This window comes from Xiphophorus maculatus, chromosome 17 (assembly GCF_002775205.1).
Source record: "Xiphophorus maculatus strain JP 163 A chromosome 17, X_maculatus-5.0-male, whole genome shotgun sequence".
Classification (NCBI taxonomy): domain Eukaryota; kingdom Metazoa; phylum Chordata; class Actinopteri; order Cyprinodontiformes; family Poeciliidae; genus Xiphophorus; species Xiphophorus maculatus.
Genome location: NC_036459.1, coordinates 14847274 through 14867514, shown reverse-complemented (window position 1 = coordinate 14867514; position 20241 = coordinate 14847274). Strand labels below are relative to the sequence as shown.

General features: G+C 41.2%; 1 protein-coding gene across 1 annotated transcript in view; it reads left to right on the top strand.

Moving 5' to 3' along the window:
• The window catches only part of slc2a13 (solute carrier family 2 member 13), a 70225-nt gene that overhangs the window by 46128 nt on the left and 3856 nt on the right, over nucleotides 1–20241 (top strand). The window contains exons 5-9 of the mRNA XM_023350105.1: nucleotides 11335–11498; nucleotides 11567–11687; nucleotides 17585–17710; nucleotides 17841–17959; nucleotides 19690–19842. Of these exons, the coding sequence (XP_023205873.1) occupies nucleotides 11335–11498; nucleotides 11567–11687; nucleotides 17585–17710; nucleotides 17841–17959; nucleotides 19690–19842 (683 nt within the window). The remainder of the gene's footprint in view (nucleotides 1–11334; nucleotides 11499–11566; nucleotides 11688–17584; nucleotides 17711–17840; nucleotides 17960–19689; nucleotides 19843–20241) is intronic.

The following is a 20241-nucleotide window of genomic DNA, read 5'->3' as shown; positions in this document are numbered from 1 at the left end:
TGAGACTTAGAATTTGGATATTAGTGTTTTATGACCTGGGACTTAAGGTTAGACTAATCTTGAGGCTTGGAACTAAGAATTTGGGATGGGAGACCTGACTACGATTTAGGGTTTGAGACTTCACTTGGACCCAACTTGTGAATCTCAAGACTTGACTCAAACTCTCAGTTTGGGACTCAAGATTCGACTTGAATGAGAAGAGGTAGAAGTTTGAAAAATGTATTTCTTTTTAAGCATGACTCTAAAATTGGTGATAGTGGTGAAATCCAGCAGGATACTTTTGTTACGTGCACAACTTTGTCTCGTTTTCTTTAATTAAAGAACATAAAAAAACTTTGACAAATTTAATTTTCCTTTTAATATGACAGAAATGACGGGAGCGCCATCTGGACTTTTGCAGTTTGAGACGCTACATAAGCTTTACTGCGAAGTGAGACTTGAGTCAAAAAACAAACAGACACAAGGGTCATAAACGTCAAGACGTGTATAATAATAAGAAAATCTGCGAAGAAATAACCCTAATTGTCTTGATTTCCTGCCTCAGTAAACACATTCCTAATGGGTTTGTGGTCTCGGTCATTACTTTTTCTCTTTTTTTCCCCCCCCCCAACTCGACACAAAGTTCATTTGCTAAATTATGGTTCTGTTTGGAGAAAAATAAAGGTTGGAATGGTTTATGGCGGGAAATTATTAAGATTGGCAGATCCTACCACCTGGCTTGTGTCGCCCACGCAAAGTTGCCGAGCCGGCCTTGTTAGTCAGTAAGATATAAACGAGGTCTGAGGTGGCAGTAAATCACCACGGCCTGTAGACGAGCTTCCCCAGCTGCTTTAGCCGATTAAACCAGGAGCCTGGCATAGAGAAAGAAAAGAAACGGGCAGTAAGGGAGCGTGGCAGACCGTCAAAAGAAATGCAAACGACTCTAGAAAGGCACATATTGTCTGTCGCTGTGCTGTTACACTCTGGTCTCTCATATCAGGGACTTGACAGAAGTAGATTGCCTGAGTTCACAGATTTTCTTTTTTTCCTTTTGAGTCAAATATGCCCTAAAATAGCCTGCAACTCAAGTCCTTCCGTTAGACCTGAAGTAGAAAAGAACTGCAAATGAGTCCAAGGAGCTGGCATGAAGGGCAAATTGTGATGGAGAGGTTTTAAAGTACAGAGGCACAGGAAAGTGGTCAGTGATCATATTGGCCCATCTACTTCCACTTAACATTACTGGTATTATCTCCACCCTTATACATTTCTTGTGTTTCTGGTGACATTTGGCAAAACAAAATGTCACAGGATCTTGCTCTGTGACCAGTGAGTTGCAGGGCAAACTGTGGCTGATATTCAGTAGTTTACCTCCAGCTTGTAATTGTGCGTGCAAATGAGGTGATTGACTGAATGTAGTGTGACGCACTTTGAGGTCCTCTGCACTTGTTAAAGCTCTGCACAAGTAGAGGCCTCTTACCGTGGAAGTTCTCATTTAGGTCTCCTTTATCAAGAAGATGTTTTTCCACATATACCTACAAGTCAACCAGATGTTGCTCTAGCTAAGCACCCCAGACCGTCACACCACCGTCACCGTGTTGCGTGATGTCCGTTTTCTGAAACGCTGGTAGTTTCATATGTAAAAATGTACAACTTAGTCCTACTAGTTCTTGAAATGTTATCCTAAAAAGTCTGGGGATCACCCTTTCTTGCAAACATGTGATCAGCCTTTTTAGAGAGTTTTGGTCAGCAGTGGTTTTGATCTTCCATGGATGCCATATTTGTCTAGTCTCTTTCTTGTTGAATCATATAAACGGATTTTAGTTGTGACATGTGAGGCCTGCGTGGCTTTAGATTTTGTTCTGGGTTTTGAGCAAATGAGTTGGCAATGAACTCTTGGCGGTATTTTGTTCAATGTGTTTCCTGTTTGTGGATAATGGGTTGAAATATGGTTTGATGGAGCCCCAAAGTCTTAGAAATTACTTTCTAGATATGAGAATGAGTTTGTCATCTGTCCTCAATTTATTTTTCTTTTTTTGTTTAAATTGGATCAAGATGTGTGGGCCTTTGAGAGGTTTTTGTCTACTTTGTGTTGTTGGCTACTTTTTTATTCGTAATAAATGGAAGCATCATGAAAACTGCTTTTTTGTATTTCATCCTGTCATCCTTGTGTGATATTAATTTCCAGGGTCTTAAAAAATAAGCAGAAACGGCTCTGCAGACCTTGGGTGCCAAAGAAATTCCGACTGAATTCAAAGCACGGCGCTCAGATTTCAGCATTAAAAAGCAGCTCACACGCTCAGAGGTGCTGTTTGGACGATCCGACGTGCTGCTTCATTCCCACACTCGCACACGGAACACACTCGGTTCTGGCCGTGCATGCTCAGATGCAAATTAGTTCTCCCATCAGCGGCGGCGTGCCAGCTAATGACATGCATTTATGCAAACAAACTTAGATGAAGTTCATCTTGGTGGAGCAGTGAAAATCCACTAACACAAGCACACACAGCACTGAGGGCAACAACACAATAAATAAGTGGAACCAGTTTAGCGGCTTCCGCTAACATGGGATGACAAGTGGGTAAAATGACTTCCTGTCTCCATTAGTAAAGGCTCCATTTTTAATGACTCTGCTTGGACACAGATGCGTTTACAGCCAGGCGTGGTTGATTTTTTTCACATCCACCTGTTGAAGCTACGGGGTCCTGCAAAGGTATTCGCACCTTTAATCGGATGACAACCACAAACTCCATCCATCCATCCATCCATCCATCCATCCATCCATCCATCCATCCATCCACCCACCCACCCAATGTCAGCTCAGATGGACATTACTTTGTGTTGATTGCACTTCTTTTCTTCTTTTTAAAAAGCCTCTATTGCCAACTGTTGTTTTTGTCATTTCCATCTTGAATTATGAGGTAAAGCATTGACTTGCTGCCACTGAAAAATCTGTAGTTGAATAATCCTGCATCTGAACAGAAGACACATCTCTCCATTTTGGTGATATAGTTGGTGAACAGAACATAAAGCGTCAACGGCAATACATGTTTTCTACTTCCTGTTCTACAGAAATCCCAGTTTATGCCTACAGGAGTTGAGCACCGAAGTATTGGACAAATAAACAGGATGCAATATGAAAAGTCTTGGAAACTGCCAAATATGCGTACATTGAGAGGACCTAGACGTGGCTACAGACAAGCTGGCAGGTTGATCTGAACTTGCATGTCAGGTACTCTCATTCTCTGGACCACGGATGCCATATAAATAACTTTCCTGGCCTGACATGCCAGCACGCATTCAATATTCATAAACCGGCTTATTGGCCTGAGGGAGAAGCAACAGATTGGTAAATAACACATCAGTCAGGAAGAAGAAGGAGCTTATCATTCTACCTGCATGTGTTTGTATCCCAGAGTTCCTTCCTGCCTAATTGTCCCCCCAACAAATGAAGGGATGGGCAGCTGCATTGAGATAAATATAGGCTATAATTTTGTATTTGCACTGTATCTCGGTTGCACATAAATGTTGATGTCATCCAGCAGTAGGAAGACGTAGATATCATCGATTCCAACTAGCCACAGGATCATTTAGATTCAATTATCCTCATAATCATGCAAGTAAAGGTCATGGTGAGCTGGTGGGCACTGCAGTGTATGATTATAAAACAGAAAAAGTGGGCTCCAGTCCCGAGTACTGCTGTTTTTAAATTCTGGATGTTGTCCTACTGACTGACAATAACAACATTTTACATCACATTTATGCAGAAATGTAGAATATGAAGTCAGTGTGCTTTGTTGGTGTTCAAAAAGGTTCCCCCAGGTGACTTGAGGTTTGATTGTATATGTAATGTATTGGAGAGTTTAGTGGTTTCTGGTCTACGGGTTGCCAGATATAGTGAGCTTGACGGTAATTTCTTTGACTGTTTGTGGATGTCGTTGGTTGAATCAGCCAGTTCAATCGCATTTGCCTGCGACCGCCATGTAGTTTCCTTGTAGTTGTCATCTGTCCCTTTAAACCGTCCATTCAAATCTGTCCCCAAACTGTAAGCGAGATTCATTTTCCCTTCTATTGATTTCCGTACGCTCTTCCAAACGGACCGGATTGGTGTAAATACCTTCCTAGCAGAGCGTTTCAACCGTTTTCTTTTAAAACCACTTTGTTTTGAATTTTTGAAAAATAAATGTGCTCCTCTTATCTACAGACGAAGGGAGATGCCATGTGCAATCAGGGAACATAACCAGAGAGTCCTGTGTGGCTTGTGTAAATGTCACTGTTCATTTATGAGACTTTATTGAGCATAAGAATGTGTGCACACATTCTACAGACCTCTCATCTGCAAATTAATCACACCTCACGCTGTGGTGCATGTTGTGTGACTTGGCGTCTTTCTCTTTGCATTTGATTAATGGGGAAGACATTTGAATGAGTCTCATTAATGAGGCCACGCTGAGAGTCCAGTTGAAGCAATAGCAAAGCGATGTTTTGATCGAGCCGCCTCTGAACAACTTTAAAACGGGCAAACGGAAGCGTGTTCCAGCCAGCTCGCTGCGGGCCACCCGACAGAGAGACCCATGTAAAACAGGCTTCGCGTGACATTTCCAACATAGCATTCGTCTGGTGACCATCTGTGAAGGCCACCTGGCCCTGCATCAACAACGAAACTGACCAGTGGAAGCAACTACACACACTGCAACAGCTCCGTTACCCCAGAAACGGCGCCGGGAACGCTTACCGTACCCCTAGGGAAATCCGGCACCGAACTACTCACCTTTAAATTCTGATTTAGCTTCAGTGTTTTGTGGATTTTAAATACAACTCTTTTTTTTTTTTGGTTTATATTGGGGCTATTTTTTTCACAAGCCCTTCGATTTCTGGCCTTATTTTTTATTTAATTAACAATTATCTCTAATTTGCCATGACTGTACCGATTGGATTTCACGTTTTTGAGTTTTTGTCTGAAAAATGTTGTTTTTCAGTTTAAATGTGAAGAAGTAAACACCCTGGCATCATTTAAAGACACTTTTTTAAAGATTTGGAGTTAAACTAAAGACTTGCAGTGGGTTTTTCAGAGGCAACGTTTTGATATTTCGGAAGACAGATCTGCAGTATTTTCCCTCAAGGTGAGCACTGACTGACTGCTGTGTGTGCACTCCTTTATGGTGCCCATTTAGGAACTTTTCTGGTATATTTACTAATGTTTTGAGGACAGATTGAGCTTATGGGGACCAAAGCTTAGTCATAATGCATCAGACCCACAGGTATTAGTTAGGATTATGAATATACCGGTAGCGGATAGGGTTAGGAATAAGTATAGGTACAAAATTGAACAAAAGTCAATCCAAAGTCCTACTATGGGTAGAAATACAAAATAGTGTGTGAGACAAAGTTCAGCTTTAGTACATGTGAGCAATTTTTGCCACCTTTGTGAGGACCCACATTGGTAATGTAGGGTCCCATGTTAAAAATGATTTCTTTATTGGTTTCAGACTTTTTAGTGTTGATTAAATTGGAAACTTTGGATTTCAGAGATTTGACCCATTGAAATGTGAATTTTTTTTATTTTGATCCCCCCCCCCCCACCCCACCCCACCCCACACACACACACACACACACACACACACACACACACACACACATTTCCTGGAATATCCAGAACTCTTGAGCTGCTCAGAAACCAGTGTGGCGAGTTACTGCTTTTCCACATTCACCCAGAGAAAAGCCAGCAGAGGTGGCTTTGACAAATAATAATGATGCCTCCTGGGAGCTTCTCCCTGACTCTGCCTGGAGAGCTGAATGGAGTGGCTCTTGGGAGACGGAGCGTCCAGGACTGCCAATGAGGATTATCTCCCACACCTGGCCAGGATGTACCTTCCACAACCCTGTAATGGATTCATGGTCTAACAAAGTCTTTGAAATTTTTTTATTTTTTTGCACTAATGTAGGGTCAGGAGGAACGAAGCAGACGGAAAACCAAAGTGGATTTTTGTTTTGTGTTGATGAACGGTGGCTTCAGACCGCGGCGGTTCAGAATCAGAACAGCCATTTTGGGCTGAATGATTTCTGTTCCAGCATTAACATGATGCAGCTCAGTGTTCATATGCATTCATTTGAAAAATAGGCCACTTCCCTGGAGAATCTCCATCTCTTTATGTCTCACACGCATGCTCCCCGTTTCTCTCTCTCTCTCTCTCGTCTCCACACCTTTTCTCCTGGCTCTCCGTTTGTTCCCGCTTTCCCCACCAACATTCATCCTTTTTGTCTTTTCTCCCTCCGTTTGTTCTTCCTCTCACCTTTCAATCTTTCTCTCACTTCCTGTTCTCTGTTAATGGCTCCTTGTGTTTTCCCTGCTCTCTCTTACTCACTGCCTCCATCACACTGCTGCTTTAAAAACAAAAGATCACGAGTTTTCCGATACGAGTAAGTCGTACAACTTGTGCTAAATGTTAATACGGAATATATTTCAAATGTTTAAGATCAAGAATTAAGACTACAATATCTTTAAAAAAAACCTCTTTATAATAGACCAACTCAATCATATTTTCTGTTATCTGTTATTTGGAGTCTAAAAGTCGTTACGTTGAACTGTGTTCTGATTAAACCGTCAAATAATTTGTAGTTTCCTGTCTGAATAACCTGTAGCCGCCCAACACAGCCCATTAGATTGCATGTTACGTCCTCCCAAGAGTCCCCGAGCCCCCGAAATGTGCCAGAAAATGTCAGCCATGACTCAGCTTCTTGCTTTCACCGCACATGTAAAATAGGCCAAAAAACATCGAGGAGCTATCCAAAGGTCAACCCTGTATTAAGTTTTGTTGCTGTCGTCTCATCAGGTGTTTATCCAGTTCAAACCACTCGATTAAAAGAAAAAAAATATTAGGAAATAAAAATCAACTTTTACGCTTCATCTGTCTTCTTGCTTTTGGGGGGGGGGATTCTTGAATGTATAAGAGATTTGTGGGATCTGTGTGCAAATGTGTGTGTTCTTGGTGTACAAAATAAAGCAACGCCATTTGCTTTTGAGAGAAAAGGTAATATGACTAAACAACAGACTTTCTGTGTACTGAACTCAGAATATGAATATTTCTTTTGGGTTATTTCACAAAATTGAAACGGAAACACTTTTTTCACATCACACAAGTCACATGATCGACCACAGGATGTTACCGCTGGCGGAAACGGCGAAGAAGACGACAACAGGAAGTGGTCGGGATGATGGCGCGGCGTGTTTTTTATTGACTTATCGCGTGAACAAACTCATCCACAGGTGATTCCAGATGCGCTTCTTATTTAGCGGAAACGCAGCAATTGCGAAATTGTGTTTTCTTCGACTTTAGCGGAACATTGGCGAAGTTTGTAATGGAAACACAGCTTATGAAATGAACTGCAGTTTTTGTACCCAACTTTTTGGGGAGCACAGTTGGTCGTGATTCGCTTTCATAAATCTGAGTTGCTGTCATACAATTAATCCTTTCATCAATTTCATTGAGTCATATTGTCTATGGTTGTACTACATATGACCTGAAGTCATTTTCAATTCAATCTAAATTAATTGAAGGTTTTATTTTACCCAGATACAACTGGAAGGACTGTATGTCCCGTTTGGCCTGGAAACGCCTCTGGACCCCTGAAAACTTGTATTCATCCCATCATGCAATTTCATGTAGCAATGCCTTTTTCTTAAAAGCTGAACAGATAAAAAAAAAAAGGGTAAAAACAGAATTAAGAAACCACACAGAGAGCTGCTGTTTTATCAGTCCTTCCTGCTGGTTCTCCTGTCATCCAGTGACACGTGTTCACACCTGTAGGTATTTCAGGCTGAGAGGCGTCGCATGCTGTCAGGACTAATGTCCGAAACCTTGAAGGTTTGTGTCACTCAGTACTACAAAAGAATATTGAGAAAAGATGAGGGAAAAAATGTAGCTGTTTTCTTTATTGCCATGCAACACCCAGAGGTGCTTATATGTATTTCACCCTCTAAATTTAAACTGCAGCATTAGATAAACTAGAACCTCCGATTCTATTGAACATTTCAAGACGTTTGCACCAATAAAGCTGATTCATCATCGCGTGGTGGCCAAAAAGTTTGAGACTGAGAATTTTTACTGTTAGAGTTTCTTTGGTGGGTTTTGGATTGAGTGACAGAGAGACACCGATCCAATATTAATATCTGTATCTGTGCCGATATTGGAAAAAATTCTAGAAGGGGTATCGGTGACAATGTGCCCGATCTACATCTATTCAATCTCTGTGTGTCGTGCTTTGAGTGACGTCATGTTTTATTATTAAACTTAAAATGTATAATTGCACTTTCTGAACCATTTGAAAGAAGCGTTGTTGCAGTTTGACCAAGGTAGTCAACCTATTGTTTTGGTCAATTTTTAAATTTTATTTTATAGTTTACACTCCTAATTGCGCTGACGTGGTTTTGTACATGTTTGACTAAGCTTGTGAAGCTATTGTTGTGCTCTACTGGTGTAGATTTCTTAAATAAATTTATAGTTTGTTACATTTATGTCAGAAACTCTTCAAGTCAGTTCTGCTCTGTTGGTTTTCCGTATCGGATTGATAAAAAGTGGATCGGTGCGTCCCTGGAGTATTGTTCGCCAAGTGGAGATGACAGGAAATCCAATTTCTTGCAGAATTGATGAAAGTTTGTAAAAAAAATAAAAAAATTTTAAAACACGTTAAATCTTTGTCCTGCCCTATATTTAATGTCAGTTGGTCTTAAACATGGGACAATAACACAATAGGAATATGGATTCACATCAAAAGTAAGGTACTATATTACTATTGATCTCAATATACACGCATTATTCAAGGTGACAGATTTTGTGTTACTCAAGATCTGCAAAAATTCCTCATATTTAGACCTGCCTAACATGATTTTTTTTATTTATTACACCACACATGGTACGATAAGACAGTGTGACAGCAGCTTTAAGTTTGTGAAAAAAAACCCCAACCCCCTCACATTTTTACACTTATTTCCTTAAACTAAAGCGTATCTGAAACTTGCTTGATTCTCCAACCTAGAAAAATGCAAATAGTGTCACGTGGTGCGATTTTTAAAAACAAGAAAGAAGCTGGAGCGCAGCCTCGCCGCCTAACAGGAGCGAAGGAGGCGTAGACAGCCAATTACATTAATAATGGATTAACCAGGCAACTCCTTCAGCCTGGCACAGATCAGACGTGCATTTCTTCCCAGCTGTTCCCGTCGAAGTGGTTTCAGAGGGCATTTTGTAAATCTTAACTTTGTGTGTGTGGGGGTGTGTGTGTGGTGTAATCAGTGTGATGCTGGGCTGGAGTTGGAGCGCAGCAGGTTGTGAAGGACCGCTGCGTCCAGAAATAGAGCTTTTTTTCTCCTGCTGCTGCTCCAAATCCCACTCCCATGTCTACAGCGCGCATCTCTCCGATGGACGCGTTTGCTGGCACGCAAGTAAAATAGAAGTTTGTGGACAAACAAATAAATCCCTTCCTAACTCCTCTTTCATGTCATAAATGACTATAGATAACTCTAACTTTCTCCACGCCACACTCCTGCTTGCTTTTTTGTTTGTTTGTTTGTTTGTTTCATCTGGCTGAGTCCCACAGCAGAAAAATGCACAATGCTATCATGCGAATCTGTCAATTAAATATCTAATTTTGGAAAGAAGTGAGAGAGAGGATGAGTGAAAAGAGAGAGGACAAAAGAGCGATGGGGATGCTTTGGAAGGGATGAAAAGCAGAATCCAGAGCCGCCTGTAAAGACGCAGACGATGCAGGAGACGTTTTAAGTTTGGCCTTTTCTTTAAAGAGCATCTCCCTCTCTCGGTGCCGTCTTTGTCGCATTTGGAGTCCCTGTCCGTTATGTTCCCGTCTTTTCCTCATACAGACAGTAAAAAAAATGGCTCATTTTTACCCCATGGTGAAGATTACAATACCGACCAACTGCACGACTAACAGGTTGAAGCGTTTCAATTCGACTCAGATTACGTATTCTTCATCAAAAGCTCACCTGGCGTTTGGTATACATGCTTAAATGTTATTATTTCATAAACATAATTAAATCACAGAGTAAGTTAAAAAATAAGCCCAGATAGGCGATGCCTTTCTATATAGTTGGTACCCATATGTACCTACCTGCAAAGAAAGCTTTTAGAAGTTGCCTTTGGTTTTAGTTTTAGTCTTTATTCTTTAAAGCATTTAGAGATGCCCCCAAAAGTTGAATTTTACTATTTTCCACTCAGAAACAAACTCCCATACAAACTGCATGCTGTTGCTGGCATTAAACGTAACAAAACGTAACAGTAAGGCCAGAAAAAGATCACGAAACACCAGATTAGCCGGTTTCCGGCTTTAACTTCACGCTAAATGTGAGCAATTCCAACTTTACATGTGATTTTTTATTTCCCCGCCCCCCTATTTGACTCAGTCTCATGGGATCAGAACTGAAGCATAAAACAGACCCATCTGCAGACGTAGGTCTTGTTGACCTGAGCTGCCTTGAGAGAGGCCTGCTGATGATGACTGGAGGCAATCTGCCTACACAGGGGCAACATGGGGCACTGAGTCCCTGGTATAATTATGACACAGTATGAGAGAGAGGAAGAGCCGCGGAGATTGACTGGGGGCACAACTATTTATAGCTGCCTGGTAAACTGTCTGTACACGAGTGGATGGCGCTGAAGCAGGGAGGCTGATTGCTGGACGAGTGGTTGGAGAGGAGAGGTCGCAGTCGGCTTATTTGCTTGGCCTCGCCGGTGCAGAGGGGAGGTCGTGGGGGTTAACCGTTGAGTGACAAGACGGCTGACGGGGAAAACTAACTTGTAGGTGTTTTTAGGTCCGACCAAAATGCGGCTTTTTGTAGAATAATAATGTCAGGGGAGAAGCGATTAATCGGATTGATCGCGATGAATTGATTATTCAAATAATCGTCCACTATTTCAGTAATCGATTACTTGCTGTTTTGCTCGAAGAACGGCACGCTCGCATTTTAGACAATAAAATATAAATTTTTAAACATATATATGATTATTTATTTGCGTCACTTAAAGTATTTCTAAAATCATATGAAAAAAGGCTTCAATGAAAAGTGTGCAGAATGTCCCCATTTTTAAATCTGTTTAAAAATGGGGACATAAAAATGAAAAAAATTTATCCTGATTAATTGTCAGGATAAACGTCAGAATTACTTGTTCGTTGCAGCCCTAAACGATGTAATGACAACCAAAGGTGTTCATACACATGCAGACGCTTTTCAGCTTTTTATCGATAAGGAATTAAAACAATCATGGCTTTGACAGCGCTTGTGAAGTGTGTGATAAAAATCTCAGCAAAAGAGAGAGGTTACAGTCTTCTTTTTTACCGTTTCTTCAGGTACTACAGCGCCACCATCCTGCAGATGTCGGGCGTGCGTGACGACAGGCTGGCAATCTGGCTGGCAGGGCTCACCACCCTCACCAACTTCCTGTTCACCCTCCTAGGGGTGTGGCTTGTGGAGAGGGTGGGCCGCAGGAAGCTCACTTTGGGCAGCATTATAGGTGAGACACAAAGAGCTGCAGGGAGATCTGCAGGCGAACAAACTAATCCTCATTTCACTTTTCAACAGGTACATGTTTGAGTTTAAGTCTGCTGGCCGTAGGTTTCCTCATGTCTGCTCAGCACAGTCCTCCAGTTACTGTCCACCCCCTGGACCCGGTCATGGCTAACTCCACCTGCTCCAAGTACCAGTGAGTAAAAGCACAAATCCAGGTCAGATGTGGGTTTCCAACTCACTTCTGCAGTGATTGGGAGCAGCATGCATGTTCACATGTCACATTTTAACACGTGCTGATAATAAATCATTCTTTTTAAAATTAAGCCAAAATGTGTTGTTTATTAAATAAAGTTATGTGTTTAGAAGGTTAGTAACTGTCTTAACATCGGAAGTGATGCTCTGGTTGCTAGGTTCCCTTCATGGTTTTATACAGCTAATTATTTCTACTGATCACAGAATACAAGTGTTTTGGGGTTTTTTTTTTTTCAAACTTTGTCACATTTCCGCTACAAATCTCAATGTGTTATGCAGGCACTTCACCAGTCTGACCCCAATTACCGAAATTGAAATGTCTGGGATACTTTCAAAAAGATGTGCGCGTGTGTGTGTGTGTGTGTGTGGCAGAAATGGAAAGCTGAGCTTCACCCGTTTAACCCGCATTTAGGCAACAGTGGTGTCATCATTTCTAAATGTTTAATAGTGAAGTATTTCAACTTTTAGTTCCTTAATATTTAAAAACATGACACATTATTGTAACACTTTATAATTGCTGATAGAGCTTTATGTTATTACAAACCAGAGTTAGAGAGCAAATCGTCAATATTTGATTATTGCTGCTGATGTCACATTCGTTCCACATGGGATTAATGTTTCTTTTCCAAATGCCTACAGTTGACTTAGCTTGTCTCCACAAGCTACAAAGCCTCACTCCCCTCCTCACACACACACACACACACACACACACACACACACACACACACACACACACACACACACACACACACACACACACACACACACGCCCTCACAAAGCTTCAGTGTTCCTTCGTGTGAGACAGAGATCAGATGGCTCGATGTTCCAATTTACTCTCTGTTACGACCCGCTACCCTCACCCTGGCTCGTTCTTAGTTCCTTTATACAGATTACGGGAGAGAGGGGCCGCAACATTAAGTGCGTAATGTTTTCCAACCAAAAGAAACCGAGAAAAAGAAACAAAAGGGCACCTGACGGAACACACAGTGTGGTGGGGCTTACCTTAAACGTCCAATCCGTAGGTTACGTTCCTCAATCCAGAACTCATCCATGGAGAAGGCCAGCCCTCGCGATTCCTCATACGTCAGGCGTTTTGTTTAATAGTTTTTATGTTTTCTTTGTCTTTAAATATGTAGATATATATATATAGTTTTCTTTTCTCTTTTCCTTAAAACATCCGCACCTCTGGTGATTTCAATGGTGGTTGGTCTTGGCAGGCGTATAACTTCCCCGGTGCTTAAATTCCTAGCGTCCAGCCGGTTTTCAAAACGAAAAGAAAATAAATAAACAAATCCAAACAAACGAAGATAAACTTCCTCCCGGCCAAAACTTCCGACGCTCCCCTCTGGGTGGATCCGTCCCGAGGTGAAGGTACTCTTTTCCCAGAGCCTTCCCGCACCGTTTTAATCAATTTTTTCTTTGTCGAACTCCGCTGCTACCGCAGCTTCACACACGCCACCATCACTCATCCTTTTTCAGGTGCGCCACCAGCCCAACTAAAACACCTGGGCTGGCTAAGCCCCGCCCCCCACCGGTGAACCGTCAAAGGTGCCAACAATAAAACAAAAATAAACAATCAGGAGGCGGAAGCAAAGTACGAGCATGTAACACTTCCCCCCCTAAACAAAAAAAAAAATTATATATATATATATTTTTTTTTTTTTTTTTGTTTTTATTTTATAATCCAATAAACGTCCTACAGTTTCGACCTCTCATATTCTTGACAAAACATCTGCAATTACATTATCTTTCCCTGCAATGTGCTCTATCACAAGATTATAAGGTTGTAATATCAAGCCCCACCGAAAAATTCGCTGATTTTTCATCTTAAACTTCTCCAAAAAAATAAGTGGGTTATGATCAGTGTACACTTTAACAAAGTGTGCCCCACTTGACACGTAGATCTCAAAATGCTGAATGGCAAGTACTAGAGCCAGAGCCTCCTTTTCTATAGTGGAATATCTACGCTGATGCGGATTTAATTTCTTGGAAAAGTAAGCAACAGGCCGGTCTACCCCCAAATTATCTTCTTGTAAGAGTACAGCTCCTACCCCTACATCACAAGCATCGATAACTAGCTTAAATGGCAAGGAAAAACTGGGAGCTGTTAGGATAGGTTCACAGGACAAAATGGCCTTAAGTTGTTCAAATGCCATTGTACAAGAATCTGTCCACACAAACTTTTCAGATTTCCGTAAAAGATCAGTTAAAGGTGAAGCCACTGTAGCAAAATTTGGGACAAATTTTCGATAGAACCCAGCCATTCCAAGAAATCTCATAAGTTCCTTCTTATTTTTTGGAGCTGGCATCTGAGCTATAGCTTGCACTTTAGCAGCACGAGGTCGAACTTCGCCTCGTCCTACCACACGCCCAAGGTAGGTTATGGCAGCCTTGCCTATCTCACTTTTTGGCAAGTTGATAACAAGTCCAGCCTCTTTTAATCTCTCAAAGAAGCGTCTCATCTCTTCCATGTGCTGTTCCCAAGTATCAGCATATAATACTACATCATCAATATAAACTGTACAGTTCAACAAACCTTCTGTGACTCGAGTCATTAACCTCTGGAAAGACGCAGGAGCATTTTTAACCCCAAAAGGCAGCACCTTAAACTGGTATAAGCCATCAGTTGTACAAAAGGCAGAGATTTCCTTGGCTCGCTCGGACAAAGGAACTTGCCAGTATCCCTTCAAAAGGTCAAACTTTGAAACGAACTTGGCCATACCAATCCGATCAATACAATCCTCAATTCTAGGGATTGGAAAAGAATCAGACTTAGTTAAAGTGTTAACTTTTCGGTAGTCAACACAAAGTCGAATAGAACCATCAGGTTTTGGAACTACCACTACAGGAGAGCTCCACTCACTCATACTTGGCTCAATGATGTCATGTTGTAACATGTATTTCACCTCCTCTCTAATTTTATCCATCTTATCAGGATTTACTCTATATGGATGTTGTTTAACTGGAGGAGAAACACCATCATCTATATCATGCTCCGTTAAAGAGGTTAAACCTGGTGAGTCACCAAATAGTGTAGAAAACTTCTTCAGAAGAGTCATCACATCATTTTGTTGTTGAGCAGTTAAATGACTCAGGAACTTCTCCGGATCAGCCAACGCTGCACTATTCGCCAACTTAAGATCCTTAGGACCCAAACAATCCAGTTCAACTGAATCCCTTTCTTCCTCCTGGACATGATGAACAACACACACAGCTACAGATGATGGTGCATTCCGTTCATAATAAGGCTTAATCAGATTCACATGGCACAAGCGTGTCGACTTTCTCCTATCTGGTGTAGATACAACATAGTTTACTTCACCCACTTTTTCCTTAATTATATATGGTCCAGAAAATTTTGCTTGCAGAGGGTCACCTCAAATGGGCAAAAGTACCAACACTTTATCCCCAACTGCAAATGTTCTAAAAACGGCTTTCTGATCAAAATGGTTCTTCATCTTTCTTTGTGTTTGTTGTAATTGTCCTTTAGCCAGAGTACAAGCTGCTTTCAAGCGCTCCTTAAACTCACAAACATAATCCAAAACATTTCTGTCAGGTTCTTCAGCCAGAAATTTCTCTTTGACCAACTTCAAGGGACCCCTCACTTCATGTCCATAGACCAACTCAAATGGACTAAAGCCTGTAGATTCACAAACAGAGTCGCGAATAGCAAACAATAGAAACGGAACACTTTTGTCCCACTCACCAAGCTGATCCACACAGTAGGTCCTGATCATGGACTTAAGAGTCTGATGGTATCGTTCCAATGCCCCCTGTGACTGTGGATGGTACACAGATGACTTGAAATGTTTAATCCCTAGCTCTTTCATCACAGCTTGAAAAACTCCCGCCATAAAATTAGAACCCTGATCGGACTGTATCTCTCTAGGAAGCCCAAACTGAGTAAAAAACTTAATAAGGCAATCCAAGATTGTTTTTGAACAAATGTTACGCAAAGCAAAAGCTTCTACATAACGTGTAGCAACATCCATAACTGTTAACAGATATTGGTGTCCACGCTTAGTTTTTGGTAAGGGGCCCACACAATCTATCTATTGGTCTAGGGGTATGATTCTCGCTTGGGGTGCGAGAGGTCCCGGGTTCAGATCCCGGACGAGCCCCCACTTGTTACGACCCGCTACCCTCACCCTGGCTCGTTCTTAGTTCCTTTATACAGATTACGGGAGAGAGGGGCCGCAACATTAAGTGCGTAATGTTTTCCAACCAAAAGAAACCGAGAAAAAGAAACAAAAGGGCACCTGACGGAACACACAGTGTGGTGGGGCTTACCTTAAACGTCCAATCCGTAGGTTACGTTCCTCAATCCAGAACTCATCCATGGAGAAGGCCAGCCCTCGCGATTCCTCATACGTCAGGCGTTTTGTTTAATAGTTTTTATGTTTTCTTTGTCTTTAAATATGTAGATATATATATATAGTTTTCTTTTCTCTTTTCCTTAAAACATCCGCACCTCTGGTGATTTCAATGGTGGTTGGTCTTGGCAGGCGTATAACTTCCCCGGTGCTTAAATTCCTAGCGTCCAGCCGGTTTTCAAAACGAAAAGAAAATAAATAAACAAATCCAAACAAACGAAGATAAACTTCCTCCCGGCCAAAACTTCCGACGCTCCCCTCTGGGTGGATCCGTCCCGAGGTGAAGGTACTCTTTTCCCAGAGCCTTCCCGCACCGTTTTAATCAATTTTTTCTTTGTCGAACTCCGCTGCTACCGCAGCTTCACACACGCCACCATCACTCATCCTTTTTCAGGTGCGCCACCAGCCCAACTAAAACACCTGGGCTGGCTAAGCCCCGCCCCCCACCGGTGAACCGTCAAAGGTGCCAACAATAAAACAAAAATAAACAATCAGGAGGCGGAAGCAAAGTACGAGCATGTAACATCTCACTAACAAAGAGAGAAGGCAAAACTCCTGGGTAAAAAATAAAACACTCATTATGATGAAAAACGCCTAATGGACTCACTGACCAGAACCAACTCCCTGTAATTCCACTACCCTCAACACACACACACACCCACACACCCACACACACACACACACACACACACACACATACAAAACACAAGAGTAATTTGAAGAGATGAGTGCTTTTACCACTTTGTGTTCCCACACATGCTTTCAGCGACCACCAGTTTCAGAACCGTCACCGCCTGCTTTTTTCTGTCATCATCTGAAGTTCATCTACTTTATTACCTCACTAGTGTGAAAAGCTATTTGTACACTTAAATGTTTTTTCTGTTTTTACCTTCTTTTTTTGTCAGAGTTAAATCTAAATATCAAAGTTTAATATTAATTAAACACAATTTATGTGTCATAATATATATTATGACATATTTTTTCCATTATGTTATGGACAGTCAACCATCTTCATATAAGACAAAACTGAGGTTTTTAAGAAAATGGCTGCTTATCAATTAATCGTTAGTCAGTCAATAATTTTAGATTAACTCATTAAACTTGCTTCCCTAAAATAAATTTAAGAACAAATGAGAAACAAAGTCATTTCTCTTCAGTAGAGTGGTGGTTTTTGATATGGGCAGTTGCCCAGGGCGGCATCAGAAATGGGTAGGGTGCCCAAGACCTAGAAAATAAATAACATTATCTTATCTGTCAGTTGTCTTCTGAATAAGTTTATAACTACTTGTTATAATGGGGTAAGTTTCCCTTAGTTGCTGTTAGGTACTGAAAGACCACACTGCCTGCTTTCTGCTTGCATTTTAATTGGTTGGAGTGCGACAGGAGGAGGGGCTTGTCCAGGGCACCATTCCCTGCTTCGGTGCATCACTTTACTTATGTGTGCGTTTCCTGTCTGGTGTGCAGAATGTGCGAGCCGTGCATGCTGGACCCTCACTGTGGCTTCTGTTACCGAGAGAACGGCTCGGCTCTCCTGGCCTCCTCCTGCGTACCGGTCAATAAGGCCACCACCGAGCGAGCGGCGTGGGGCAGGTGAGTGAAATCGAGGCGCGAGTCCCGGCTCGCTCGCGGGGACGTACCGGATCGTAGGGCGAGACGCATTCCCTCCAGATCCCACATTCTGCTGACCAGAAGCCAAAAGGAATGTGTCTCCCTCTTACAGATGTTCAAACTCTACTCTCATGAGAGATCAGACCTACTGGGCCTATAACTACTGTCCCACCTCATTTTCTTGGCTGGTTTTGTTGGGGCTGGTGCTCTACCTGGCTGCTTTTGCTCCAGGTAAGAGGATGAAACTGTTTATTCAGAAAGATTTGAGGGAGATTATTCATCTAGAATCCATTATACACTGTTTTTTCATTTTATATGTGTCCATGTATAAATCTTAAATCTGAAAAATTAAGAAATTTACCTAAGGACTTTTACTATTTGGTGTTATTTCTACACTCTGAATTAATTTCCTGTAGTCTATTAAGTAGTACTTTAAATGCAAAAGTTGGTGTTGTACTATAAAGCAGTTAATAGTCTATTGGAAAACAGTTCAGTAAGGTTAGAGAGGATAAAGAGACACAAGTACTTCTTCATTTCTTTTAGGTCCAAATATGTCTAGAACTGGTGTTGCATTTGAGTAAGTGAGATGCCAAACTGTTTTTATATGATACATCTAAACAAATCAGGTTAGACTCATATTTTTCAGCTTCCATCTTTGTTTTTCCCAATTTCTTCATCTGTTTAAATTTACAGGCATCAAACTAAAATGCATTCTTAAAACGTAAAACTGTGAGATCAAAATCTCTATTCTTTTTAAGGTAGATATGGCCAAAAACAAATTCTTAAAAGTTCCAACAAATAAAATAAACACAAAGGTAACAACCTACAAACCCCCCATCAAATTGGAAAATCAGGAAATGTACATACAGTAATAATAGTTCACTAATTTACGGCGTTCTTCTACTTTTGCCTTCTTGTCGCACTTAAATGGCTTAGACCATTCAACTAATTTTAATCAAATTTAATTTTCAAGTACAACCTGTGCAATCAAAAAATCTCATACATAGAACCTGACCGACATCATGAAGTAGGCTAGAAAAATGCCATTACAAAACATAATTGTCAAAAGATGGCAAATCCAGTTTTCTCATTTGAAAACTGTATTGTGCATTTACTCAGTTTAATTTGTTTGATATTAAAAATGTGTTTGATTCGAAAAACATTCAAATGTGACAAAGGAGCAACAAAAAAGACATCCATAAAGCTGTAAAAACGAGCCTACTTAAAGAGTAGATCACGATAATCCAAAAATGCAGCAAAAAGTTGCAGAAACCATGCTTCATCACGTTTACTTATTTCAGTCCCTTCAACAGGTTTTATGTTTATTTTAAACAACAATTTTGTGCTACAAACTCTGCGTTTCCATCCCACATGAACTGAGCAACATCAAAGGCAGACTGGAGGAAAGTCAAAGTTTTCAACTATTGATGGAGATGAACAAAAGATCATTTTGCATGAAGATTGAACACAACATTTGATAAACTATCCCACAGACCACAGGACAGTTCTGTCGGTCATGTTCGAGGCGTTCATTGAGCGTTGGAAAACTCAGTCAGTCCCTGCTGCAGATGAACAGCTTTCGAATCAAGGTTACTCTCTGGAGAAATACCCTGTAAAATCAAGCTGTTAAACTGAAATCAAAATCAACTTCAAAACTACTTAAATTACAGCACTACAAAAACTACTGTGTATTAACAATACGCCATTATCTGCATAGAACCTGATCGCAGCATTTGATAAATTATCCAAAAGATTAAGTTTGCCGTTGCATTTTGTTGGTCTGTAGAAAACTTAAGTTGAATGTTCGCGTGAATAACTTGCCAGTTGTGATAGGTAGTCTTCGAACAAGATCACTTAAAAATCAGAGCAGCTCATTTAGAAATCTCTTTCCTCAAAAAATGTTCCGACTCCATAACACTAAGCGCACCTAATGAGGCCGACGGTTAATTTCTCTCTACCAGGTATGGGACCAATGCCATGGACCATTAACTCAGAGATCTATCCCTTATGGGCAAGGAGCACAGGGAACGCCTGCGCTGCTGGAGTCAACTGGACCTTCAACATCTTGGTGTCTCTCACCTTCCTCCATTTGGCTCAGTACCTCACCTACTATGGTCAGTATTTTTATGTCGTTGGTGTCCATCATTTCCAGTTTAACACATAAAGCAAGATCTTCTAGACCTCTTGAGTCAAAACCGTTCTAAAAGGAAAGAATTGATACCTTGCGAGGTTGTTTGTTGTTTCTCCTCAGACAGACAAGAGGCTGCCCTTTAATGAAGGTAGAAAATCAATCAATCAAAGGTGATGATTGAGACTTCCTGGGCAAATGATCGATTTAACCTGTTGTTAACCCATTCGCCTAGGTGGAAAAACAAAAAAAGCTTGACGTTGACCCAGAGGTGGTATTTAACATACATTTATCCAAAGCTGTAAGAAAAACGGCGATCTGCATGGAGGAAATGGAGATCACAGCAGCTAGGATATCTCATTAAACCTTTGGCATTTTATGTATG